The sequence below is a fragment of the Lactuca serriola genome, chromosome 3 (genome assembly GCF_051521515.1).
Source record: "Lactuca serriola cultivar US96UC23 chromosome 3, Lser_US96UC23_V15, whole genome shotgun sequence".
Taxonomy (NCBI): Eukaryota; Viridiplantae; Streptophyta; class Magnoliopsida; order Asterales; family Asteraceae; genus Lactuca; species Lactuca serriola.
This window is the reverse complement of record NC_136410.1, coordinates 86,322,743-86,335,733: the sequence shown is the minus strand read 5'-3', so window position 1 is coordinate 86,335,733 and position 12,991 is coordinate 86,322,743. Positions and strand designations below refer to the sequence as shown.

At 31.3% G+C, this 12,991-nt stretch overlaps 1 protein-coding gene across 5 annotated transcripts; it reads right to left on the bottom strand.

Annotated features, from left to right (window-relative positions):
* Nucleotides 1-781: 781 nt before the first annotated feature.
* Nucleotides 782-6,425, bottom strand: LOC145092793 (uncharacterized). 5 transcript variants are annotated; one of them, XM_079030778.1, is made up of 21 exons: nucleotides 6,257-6,425; nucleotides 5,829-5,882; nucleotides 5,628-5,691; nucleotides 5,374-5,508; nucleotides 5,166-5,284; nucleotides 4,764-5,072; nucleotides 4,588-4,675; nucleotides 4,390-4,495; nucleotides 4,205-4,318; nucleotides 3,966-4,129; nucleotides 3,763-3,883; nucleotides 3,446-3,670; nucleotides 3,178-3,368; nucleotides 2,917-3,084; nucleotides 2,488-2,593; nucleotides 2,269-2,394; nucleotides 1,966-2,124; nucleotides 1,678-1,884; nucleotides 1,402-1,596; nucleotides 1,241-1,309; nucleotides 782-1,161 (listed from the first exon to the last, which is right to left on the bottom strand). In XM_079030778.1, exons 3-21 carry the CDS (start codon nucleotides 5,684-5,686, stop codon nucleotides 1,039-1,041), a joined length of 2,784 nt encoding a protein of 927 aa, XP_078886904.1. In that variant the 5' UTR covers nucleotides 5,687-5,691; nucleotides 5,829-5,882; nucleotides 6,257-6,425; the 3' UTR covers nucleotides 782-1,038. The 5 variants fall into 5 exon arrangements, with proteins under 5 accessions (XP_078886904.1, XP_078886905.1, XP_078886906.1 ...); XM_079030779.1 differs by having other exon boundaries at nucleotides 5,824-5,902; nucleotides 6,257-6,423; XM_079030780.1 differs by having other exon boundaries at nucleotides 5,824-5,882; nucleotides 6,257-6,423.
* Between the last annotated feature and the right edge of the window lie 6,566 nt (nucleotides 6,426-12,991).

The window sequence follows — 12,991 nt, the reverse complement described above, 5'->3', positions numbered from 1 at the left end:
TTACATCTAGATTTTAGATCTATACTCTATTTGTAGATCTAAATTTCGACAACTCTTCTCCATTCTCTGGTGGTGATAAGTGGTGATTGTAAGAGTTGAGAAAGAAGATAGGACACATATCTAGGGTTTCGATTCTACATCTCAGTCCCTCTGGATTTTGCATCGATGTAGTGATTTCATGATTGATTTTAGGTTTTGGGACTTCACCTTGAAAATCAGTGTTGATTAAAGGTTTTAGATTAGGATTTAGTGTTAATTATAGGTTCTAGATTCTGGTTCTAGTATCAGATTTGGGTTTGAGTTTTGGATTTTGGTTATAGTATCAGATTTGGTGTTGAAGGGCGATGGTTGGTTAAGGTGCCGATGGTGAAAGGAGATGGATGACTGAATTGAGAGAGAGAGAGAGAGAGAGAGAGAGTATGAAAAATGATATAATTTTTTGATATTTATAATTAATCTAATTTAATTGATAAATGATAAATAAGTGAAAACATAAAATAAAAAATGACAATATAGTCTTTTAAAATGAAACGAATGACTAAAATGATAAGGGCTTAGAATATACATTTTACTCGAAATTGAGCATTGCAGATAGCATGAAGTCTCGTAAAGCATCACAACTTCGTACATTCATTTCGAATTAGGGCAAACATCACAACACACAGGTTAGTGATGTTAGTCTCTATTCGATAAACATAACCAACTGAAATCACATTTTACTCCCCCAAAACCATCTTCCATCTCTTCCTTTTCAAACTCTCATGAACTCTAAAGAAATAAGTTGATAACAAAATCAATCAACCAAAACTTGCAAGTTGATTTTCCCACTAAAAAAACAATCAAATCAATATAACCCTCAAAACAAACTACTCTTTTCATTTTTTTTTCACAAGTCATGTGTCTCACATCAGCTAAAACACCATCATAACTACATCTACATATCTTGGAGTCATATCTCTCTTCATAAAGCCCATTTTGGAGAGATATTGTAGTTGTTGAAGAAGTTCCTATACAAACTACTACTAGTACTATTTCATTTCATGAATCTTTACATAACATGGATTGCACTTCTTTTATTGATGTGGGTGGCTCCACATCTTTATCTGTCAGCATGTATCCCACCAATGATTGCATTTCCGATGCAAATGTTTCATTCAAAACCTACCCATATAAATATATAAATAAATAAATATAATATCATTGATAAAAAAAATTGTTAAAAGAAATAGTTTTTACATACCAAGAGTGCAACTCGTGAGGCTTTATAAGACCAATTCTCTTTCCTTTTCTCCAACACCCTCAGCACATCCTGTTTCATAATAACAACATTAAATTATCAGAAAACTAAATAAAGAGATTAGGATGAATCATGAGTGATGTTTATGGATATGGATATGCCACCTGTCCCATTCGATCCCATAAAGCTCTACAAAAGAGTGTAAAGACATTAAAGTCAAGAAAACCATGGAGATCACTTATTATCTTTATCAACACATCCTTTAAAGGCTGCATTCTGCTTCTTATTTCTGATTCACCAACACTCTCTTTTGCTTCTTGGATTACCTTCTTCAGGTTTGTTCCATTTTGCAACCTTGTCTGTATACATTAAGTCATAAACAACATACCAAAAAAAAACAAATGAAAGGAAAAAAGTTTCTAAATTTAGTATATCCTCACATTTCCAGCAAGTTTCTCAATAGCTGATTGCTGATAGTTTCTAAATTTAGTTTTCAGCATTACAGTTACTTCACTAAGAAGCTCTCCTGGAGCTGCATTTTCACTCTCTGAAACTGAAACACACACATGCCTTGATTTAAACTGCCTTTCTATTTCTGGTTGTAGCACATCCAGCATCTTCTTTATTAAATTAAAAAGACTTCCTAACTGAAAAAAAAAATAGAACAAATAATATTTCAAATTGTTATATATTATATTATTTTATTTTATTGTTTGTAGATTTATTACCTCTTCGGGGAAAGTATAAGGCAATGAGTTTCCTTTTGCGATTCTTTGAACATATTGTACTGCTTTAACTGGGATTGTGTTTTCCTTCAATGCAGATAAAATTTCACTATACTGTTTCTCCAGAGTTTCCATAATTACCCTTTCAGCATCTGCTATTACCTATTGATAATAATAATAATAATAATAATAATAATTAAATCTTTATAGATTTATCAAATTAAATTACCTTAATAAGAAAAAGTAATGTGATAAGAAATGAAAGTAGAATGCATTGGAGTATGTTCTTTGGCATAAAAATAATACCTTCTCCAAAAGCAAAGTATATTGAGGCCAACGAGAAACAATAACTTGAAATTCAGCCAATGTCTCTTTAAGTTTCTCATACATATCATCAACAAAAACAGATGTTGAATTTTGTGCTACAACACCCTGTAATTTTCATTGCAATTTTTCAAAGTATAAAGTCCTAATACGAAAAAAATAATAATAAATAAATAAAAGAACAATGCTATAAAAATGCACCTTATCAAGTTTGCAAGATTCAAGTAATTCAAGGTGTTTGTCATGAATCCTGCGTGTTATATAAACATGGAACATCTCTTTCGCATCAACACCACCTTTCACAAAACTGCAATTTAATTCATTATTAAATATTAACAAAAACTCAAATCCAAGAATATAGACTAATCTACAACTCTGGTCCCTGAGTTTAGCAAACTTTTTTCAGTTTTGGTCTCGCTATGTTCAAACCAAAATAACATAGTTTTTTTTTTAAAGTTTTGGACCAAGGGCAAAATGGTCATTTTAAAATTTTAACAGCAGGGTAGTTAGATATTTAAGGATTTATATACCAAAATCATTATAAAAGTAGAAAATTAGGGACCAAAACCAAAAAAAGTCAGTGGCCAAAATTGTAATTTACTTGTGGAATTATAGAGAAAAAGCATTTACCTAATATTCCAGGAATCAAGATCCCTCTGAAAATCACAAGTTGTGATAATTAAATCTGTGACAGGTGGCGAGAGGCTAATGGGTGGACATGCAACAAGAAATGCACGCATTCTATTGCAAAGCTCTGTGCTATAAAGAGCTGAAGAAAGATTCGGAAGGTCTACAAAACTATTTTTAAAAAAGAAGATAATCAATAACCAGTAATAAAATAATAATAATAATAATAATCAAATTTAGTATCACATATATATATTGCTTTACCTTGGAAGCACATGCTGATTATTTATTTTTATGTCACTTGCAATTTCATTTCTGAAATTTAAACATAAAGACTTCATTTTCTGATAAGCAGATGAGTAAGCAATCTGGTCAACTGTTGACTTTTCAGTTGTAGTGGAGACAAATTCGTTTGTTTCTGCCAGGTGTTTTGCTAAAATCTTTCTTACAGCAGTCTGTAAAAAAGGATGCTTGGATAAATAACATGGAGGGTAAAAAGGGAAAATGATAAAAGTGTTGTGAATTGTAATACCTGAAAATATTTACATAACTGCAATTGGGATTCTGGAGATTTGATGTCATGCAAAAGGGTGTAGAGTTTTAAAGCAGGTTTTAAAGCAGGAGATATGAATCCAGATGAAGGTTTATGTGATTCTGTTAATCCTGATGATGAATGTTCATCTAGTGATTTATAGTTTTCAAAAACTAAAGCAATTGTTTCTTCAATTTCATCAGAAAGTGACACCAACATCCGATTCTGATCAATAAGTTAAAATCAATCATAAAGATATTAACCAATTAACCAATTAATAATTAATAATTAATAAACATGAAATGAATGATTCTAACCTCTTGAACACTCAAAGTCCCATTCATTTTCCCTTTCTTGATTACTGGAGACAATAAGTCATACACCACATTTAAACAATCTGCAGTTGGTGTAGCAACATCCATAACATATGAAAGATATCTGAAAAACCAATATACATTAAAAAAAATTAAATAAATAAAACATGAGTTTCAAACTTTTGATATTTTGATTTTAAAGTTACCTTAGTTTTGTGTATGCATCAGAAACTCCATAGTAAGAAGCAAATTCAGTCACCAACCACTTCCATGATCCATGAAGTAGAAGCTTTCTTTGTTGAAAATTTTGGATTTTCATTGCTGCTTCTAACACTGAGTCATATGCTATAGTTTCAGCCACAATTCCACACTACAGAAACAAATTTGGATTATATATTATTAGAAACTTTTCTTATAGATTTATAATTTACAATATTTTGTTTACCTTAACATTGTTGTTTTCATCTGTAGTAGTTGAATACTGCATGTGTAATTGTATTCTTCCAACAAGTTCATGTTCAGGTTCATGGTATATTGGCCACCATCTTAGCTTATCCCCCTATAATTTCAGACATTTATAAAAAATATTATATATAATATATAGTCAAAATTATAGTCAAACATACATACCACATCATCAGTTATGTCTGCTATCTGTGCTTTGACATGTCCACAATACTTTCCTTTTGAATCAGTAACTTCAATAAGCAGATCATCTCTCATGCCATCTGGCAAGCTGCATTTAAAAATTATTAAATGTAATTTAAATTTTAAAAAATCTTTCAACTTTTTATGTAGAAGGAAAAAAGAGAGGGAAAATGCACACACAATACATGAGTTTCACTGCTTCCTGGCTGCATACGTGTCACATCACCATCAGATGAACTTTTTAATCTTAAAGAACATACGTATGTTTCTGCATTTTATCAAAAAATATATATATATAATTTAATAACTATTTATGAAAATGAAATTTTGAAAAAGGGTATTAAGATTTAACATGCCTTCTGGTGTTTCTGGAGGTGTTGGAGAATTATGCAAACTTGTTATGCCTACTTTTAAGAGACCTGATATATCTTTTAAATACTGTGTTCCAAAGTGTAAATAAGCAAGACTTTGATGTGAAAGTGATCCATTTGTAGAAAAATTTGGTGTCACACGAACTCTTCTTATTGCTTCCCACTCTGAATGTATTGTTGATTTTGTGGAGGATAAACGCCGATTAATTTTTTGTAATTTCATCAATGGAGGTTTTTTAATTGATGAAAAAGTGCAACCATTTGGTGGATCCAACACCATTTTAACCTTTCTAACTGCATCACAAATTCACAATTCACAATTCACAACAGTTTTTATAGGAAACATGAAATTCTTGATGATATATGAAGATCAAACTTCAAAGTTACCTTGAACTTTTAACTTTCCAAAGGTTTTTTGGGGTTTTTTAGGAACTCCTGTAACAACTAATTCGGAACATTTTTTGCTCAATAACTCATCTTCTGGTTGTAATAGATATTGTTCCAAACTATGACACAGAGAACATTCTTGTAAATTTCTTTAATTACATTGGTATATGACTATATATATTAGTATCCAAAGTAAGTAAAAGATTACCAGAAAGCAGATCGAAGGAGGGAACATTCATTTTTTAAGAAGGAAACAGCTTCAGGGCTTCCTATGGACCAATTTTTTAGACAGAGACGAACACATGCTTCATAGGAGATAATAGCACACCATGGTCCTAGCTCACTGAAATCAGTTCATGGTGTAGAACATTTGTATAAAACTATAAATGTTAAGTTAACTATGGTAAAGTTAAGTAGAAAGTATGTTCGCAAAAAGCTAGAATTACAAATGCTATTAGCTACCTTGTGTGGAATGCAGGAAGGCGAACAGGTTTCTCAAGATCTTCAACACTGGGACCCATTAGACCTAACATCAGTGAAGAAAGCATTACTCCAGATAGAAACCAATTGTACAGTTTGAGTTTTCAAATCAAACAGTAGTGAGCTTCAATGTTGAACATTACATGAAACAACGAAATTCAATAAAGTTAAAAGATACCTTACCAGGTTTTAATCCCAAAATCTACACTGTAATCGGCTTTTTCCCTCGATTTCTCCCTGCTCAAATATTTCGATACCTAAAATTAAGGTCGGGAAAAGCCTTTGAACGATGAGATATTTCTATATGTGTGTGCGCATTCACAACGTGAATGCAAAAGGTAAAGATCTCCCCGCTGATCGTGAAACCATAGGATATTGAGAAATGATTGAACTATATCAACATTATTGTTGTACGATTCCAGTGAATAATGTGATTTCATTAAGCCTACTTTTTAGTTCACACACAAGAGAGTTAAAGAATTCACAAGATTTAGATGAAAAATGTCGAGAAACGTAATGATTTAGTTGCCATAAACATAAAACTTGAATAAGATTCACTGCAAGCATTATGATAGATGTGAAAAAGGAAAGTAAATAGAAAGAGTTATCACCTCAAAAGTTTTCCAGATTTCAACAGGAATCAAGCAAAATTCAACGCATTTGCTGGCTCTCTTTCTTGAGTGTGTGTGTGTGTGTGTGGAAATGGTTGTGTAGAGTCAAGAGTGCGGTGCCAGTGGTGAGGGGGCTGTCTTTTTCTTCTCCTTTTGGTTTTCATTAATTTATTTAGCTTTCTCCCCTCCCTTATTCCTTCAATTGGGGGGAAAAGTTCTTTCCACATCACACTTTTTTTCCCACAAAAAAGAAAAAGAAAATACAATTGGACATAATGTACTTTTTATTGAATATTAGTTCTTTAGTTCTTCGAGCTTTATTATGTGGTGATTCGATTTATCTTTTTTTTTTCTACACGCGTTAATAGTAATATATTTTTAAATAAATCAAATGAAATATAAATGTTTAATCAATAAAAAAACAAAAAAAAAAAAAAAGATTTAAGACCAAAGAACCTTTGTCAATATCAGAAATTGACAAATACATATCATATAAGGCAAAAGATAAGAATTAAAGTTTTGTTATAAATGAAATGTATAGATGTAGTCACATTTTAAATGATGTATTGGTTTAAAATACATGATTGCAGGGAAAACATATCAAATGAACTTTGAATGATTATTTTTAGTGTTCATATTACGTGACTAGCGAAAATTTATGCTGTAGATCTATTCATGGGGTATACTTAGTGGCAGTGCAGTCTTACATGGCCTCTGAATTTTGGGACAAGCCTATAATTTGTGTTGGTATTTTCACAAAATACATTTTTATGTGTATCATTAAAGAAAAGTAGTTGTTGATTATTTATATACACAATATAATATTTTGTTGCAATCTTGAAGTCATTTTAATTATAAAAAAAAAATCAGCTAATAAAATTCTAATGATAAAATTAAAAAAATTTATCAACAATTTAAGGAAAGTATCTATATAAAAAATACAAATTTATTTCTAATATAAATTATAGAAAACGTTTTCATATTTTATAAACCCATAAAAAATAATAATAAATCAAACCTTATAACGGTGTCGGTAAATCGTCAATGTTGTTCGCCTATATCTAAAAACTAAAGGTTTTAAAATCTTATTTGTGTTCGACCATCTCTCAAAATAGATTAAACAATTTGACTTGATTTTGATTAAAAAGAGTTTCTTGAGAATATTAATTGTGAAAGTGTAATATATAAATTAGCTTCTAAAAATTTTAGAAGGTCGATGTTTAGAAAATAATAATACACATACTTTTTATCTTTTTTTTTTGTTTGAAAAGTTGTTTATAACGGTTTCAAATTATTACTAATGAGAAAATACATGATGTGTATGTAAATTCACTAGATGTTTGTTAGCAACTTCAATTACTTAATAATAGTTACAAGAACTTTTTTATGAGACATCACTTTGATTTTCGCATAAGGACTCCAAAATGTTAGTATCTGACCTACTTCTACTGAAGATAGTTTTCAAATACTCCCTCTATATTATTAAATTTTAGAATCGAAGAATCAAGTGACGGTTACCCATATTAAGATAGATGGCAACCATCGATCCGAATACTTCTTTGTTGCTATCAGTTACGCGATAAGAATATTTTGGAAACATTATGTGTGGTTGTTGTCAACCTTCTGTGATCTGATTATTTATCTAAAATTTTGTAGATTCAAATTTTTCAAAATTGCTTGCGTCCTTTTATTGTAACGGACGGTGTTTATTTGAAAGATAAATACTTGGAAACTTTGTTTCTAGCTATAGTGGAACTTCAAAAGCCGATTAGTCCTTATACTAACGCCTCGTTTCCGAGTTTAACAAAAGAAAATAAGAGAAGAGAAAAGAAAGTAATGAGAGACAAGAAGAGAAACGAAAGGAAAACAAAATTTTCTTTTATGTTCCCGAGTTGGAGAGAAGTGGAAGAAAAATGAATCATTTTGTTCTTTCTTTCCAAATCCTCCCAAATTGAAAGGAAAGTTAGAAGGTAAAGTGATCCTTCCATTTCTCTCCACTTCCTTCCACTTCCCTCCTTTAATGAAATTCGGGAACACCAGTTTCTTCTATTTTCTTCTCATTTCCACTCATTTCATTTCCTTTCTCTCGTTAAGTTGAACTCGGGAACAGGGTGTAAGAAGTTCTTAGTGGATTCGTAAATATGCAACTGGCAACATAAAGGATATATGAAAAAAGGGATTCGTAAATATGCAACATAAAGGATATATGAAATCGAATCGTCTATCAAGAGAGTGGCTACAAAAATATATTAGACTTATAAACGAAGAAATGTAGAAATGTAAAATGTCAATTGAGTGGTAGAGCAGTTACTTATTTATATTTAGGGAGAATTTCATATATGCCCCTCTTAAACATCAAAAATATCAAATTTCCCAGCTTAATTTCTCAATATCATATTTACCCTTCATAAACCTTCAAAATATCATATTTGCCCAAATCCTTTTTTATAATGTTTTTAATATTTTATAGTCATTTTTATACCTTAGAATTGTTATAATAATTAAAACTTTTAACCATATTATCCTTACGTAATAATAATGGAATGGGAACTTCTAAATTGTTGGAACGTTGCCCTCTTGACAAACAAAAAGATTCATCTTCAACCTTCTCTATGGAATGTATATTTTGATTGTTTAGTTTTTGTTGTTGTTGATTATTATCATGTTGTAGATGAGGGATATTTTAGATATTATTATTGATATTTTGCTGTTTAAAAAGTAAATATATTATATTTTGATATTTAAGAAAGGTATATATGATATTTTGATGTTTAAAAAGGACATATATGATATTTTAAAATTTTATAAAGGATAAATATGATATTTAAAAATTTTATGAAGGGTAAATATGATATTTAAAAATTAATTTGGATAAATATGATATTTTGATGTTTAAGAATGGTATATATTAAATTCTCCAATTATATTTAAATAATATTTTAATTTAAAAATAAATAACTTGTAACTATATCCGACCAAAAATCATTATTTATTTGCTTACCTTATTCATTCAAAATTTAATATGAAAAAAAGAACAGTTCCTATTGGGCTTTTTTATCCCCCGAGCCCGAATATTAGCCAGTTTTAGTATATTTGTGGGGTTTTACAGAAATAAAATTAAAAAATATAATATAATATAATAGTAATAATAATAACATAAATAAAAGACACAATCATTGTCGATTAGTTATGCAAGAGAAGGGATATGACAGTGACAATGGTAAACATATGGCATATGCATTAAATGATTAAATTAAATTATTCCTTGATGTTATTTTGTCGACGCATTGCATATGAGGATACTTTCATTTTTCAATTTTGATTAATTATGTTATTATTTATTTATTTATTTATGGATTCATAGTTATTTACATCATAGAATATTTACATGTACTAGACACAGATCTCTTATACATTAGAAATTTATATATTTTAAATTTGAAATTAAATTTCTAGAGTTATAAATTATAACAATGCAATTAGATTGGTAAAGGGGTAAAAACATTAAATAAATTAATATGAAAAAACTAGATATATGCGTTGAAATTACAAAATTGAACTCATGCACCATAATTATTGAATAGTTAGAAACAAATTATTACAAGTTAAAATTTAAATGATATTCATAATATCAACATATTTTTTCTTTAAAATAACATCCTTTTTTTTTGGATAATACAATATATAATATGAAATTTGTAACACATTTTGCAACATTATATCTATTCTAAAATCAAAGTGGGTGGAGACCCTTCTACTTTGTATCTATTTCATTTTCCATTTACTTTGTAAAATGATACTTTTAACCCTTATATTTTATAAAATGTCATTTTACCTCCTCAACATTGAATTTAACAATATGTCGTTTTTACCTTCTCCATTTTCTCCATTTTACTTTTTAAAATGTCGATTTTACCCTTTCAAACATTGAACTTTGTAAAATGTCACTTTCACCACCTCTATTTTTCTAAACTTTTGTGTTTACCTATCGTAGTATACATAATTTGATTCACCTACAGTTATCATCTCTACACTTTATAAAATATCAATTTGACTCATCGGCTTCTTTAAGTTTAAAAAAAAAAAACGAATATATTATGTGTTTATTTTTAGACAAAACTTCAAAAATGGTCCATGTGGTTTTCGAAAATTTGAAATTTAGTCTATAATCTTTAAAAACATCACAGATGGTCCCTGTGGTTTCAAAACTTTTAACAAATGGTCCTTTTCGCTAACTCTGTTAGCATTTAATCGTTATGTAAAGGGCATTTCTATCATTTCACAACCACAGGGACCATTTATGATGTTTTGCCTTATTTTTTTAAAGAAAAAAATATAATTATTTAATATTAAATGGCCCCACCTCTCTCACTCTCTCTCTCTCTCTCTCTAAACCCTCGATCAGATCCTAAAAGGCACCACCACCCGGAATTCCTTAGCCGCCTCCGTCATCCACACAAGAAATAATGGTGACTGAGATCTATCATTCCTTCCTCTCGTTGGCGCATCGCCTCTAGACGGTGTCACCTCCTTCCTCGACTTCCCGATTCTGCCTCCTAATCTAGATTCATGATGTGGAATTTGCGAGTCTTCAATCAAATCTTCAACTATCATTATTAATCTTCTACTACTACTGCTCATCATTGATTCAGTCCTAGTCTCGAAAACTGAGATTTCATGTTATGGAATTCATGAGTAATTAACTCAATTTGGAAGATCTGGTTAATTTGATCCCTATATCTTATTGTATTCCTTCCACTTTGATTGATCATTCCACTATGTGAATCTACACTTGATGAAGCAAACCGATCATTCAATCATCCTTTCTTTTTCTTGATTAGAAATTTGATGATATGATTACTTTCACTTCGATTCAAGGAACCGATTAAAGATCTGACTGGAGATGCCAATGAGGTAAGTTATCGAAGTTCTTTTGATTTTTGAAAAATTATGTATGTTGCTATTTTTATTACGTTGCTAACAGAACGCCGAAAACATTATGCAAAACTTAAGTTAAACCTCAAATCATATTTACAAGGTTGTATTCACAGGTTACAACTAATAGGGGATGGGGCCATCGTCTTCATCAATTCGAGAAAGGAAACAAACGCAAGAAGTAGAAAAGGTTTGATGTGGAAGATCTGTTGCCGAGACCGGTGATCCCGTTTTTCCGAAGAGTTCGTTTCTTCCTTGGTATTTAACCCAACAATGGGACTGTGGGAACGAAGGGAAGACAGCAATGACCAAGGGAGGGCGATACGCGACAATGGTGAGCTCAAGGGTGGTATGGGAGGTAAGGGTTGGTCGTAAACACGAAGGGAAGAGTTGGGGTTGAGGTAGGCTACTACACCGCCGGGATGGAGGTAGCCTCTTCTTGGCCGATGGTGAAGGAAAACGGGAAGGGAAGAGAGAAGTGAGGGTAGAGAGTGTCACACCCTAAAACCGGAACGGCGGAAACGTTCTGGGGTGGATGACGTCATGTCAAGTATCACAACATATGCAGTATAGTAATCAAAGTACAACAACCATTGCATTAATAGTAATAACTTTACATAGGTTACATTTCATAGCAACATCAAAGTAAATACAGAACATAACAAGATGCAGCTTGGTACTAGGTTGTCTTCGCAAAAGCTCCCGGGACGTACCTGTCTATCGATGACCTAAGAATACAAGTTATTTTGAAAGCGAGTATCAACATTTTTATAATGCTGGTGAGTCCATATGTATTTAGTGTCATTTGTATAAATACACATTTTTAATCAAAATAACTTTATGAAAGATAGTAATCTAGAATCTACGGTGTATTAGCGTTCTTTCCAGAAAATCCTATATTTTCTAATTAAAAGGAGTCTTCTACCAAGACCCGACAGATTTATGTTTTAAGGAGTAATTTTCCCCAAAATACTATCATTACCAAAATACAGTATTGACTTTAAAGAAATTATGAGAAAATCACAAGTAAAAATACTAGGGGAAAAATAACATATACCTCAGCAGTAATACTGCTGACTAAAGCAAAAGAAATCATAGACTACAGGAGAGTATCGAATGAGTGATACACCTGGCTCAATCTAACAAAAGGAAGCACAGACTCCAGACAGTATCGAATGAACGATACAGCTAGCAAAGTCTAAAACAAGAAAATACAGACTCCAGACAATATCGAATGAACGATACAGCTAGCAAAGTCTAAAACAAGGAAATACAGACTCCAGACAGTATCGAATGAACGATACAACTAGCAAAGTCTAAAACAAGGGGTGAATGTGAACTCGTATGTAACCATGTTGATCGACAATAGAGTATCCGATGACCCTCCAGGTCACGCGTAGAGGTAGTGGCATTATGTCACCCATGGGCCTTACCGGCACAAATTGTAGCTAGTAGTCTGGGTGTAGGAGTGTCAGTCCCCTATAGATCTATACACATGATGTTCGCTATCCTTCTCGAAGACTCTGGTTACACGGCGATGGCGCTATGAGGCGTCGTAGAGGGAAATAATGTGTCACATTCTAAAGTAAAAGAGAGAGAGAGAGAGAGATAGAGAGAGAGAGAGAGAGAGAGGTAGAGTCTCCTAACTATTCCTATAATAGTTACTAGGGTTCAAGAAACATGAATAATAGAAGGATGCTTGTACTACTCAAGTGTAACATCCCGAAATATCAAGAGTAAGAGTTGAAGGGCTAAAGGAGTAAATTGGGAAAGAGCGACTCGGCGAGTCCATGGGTAGAC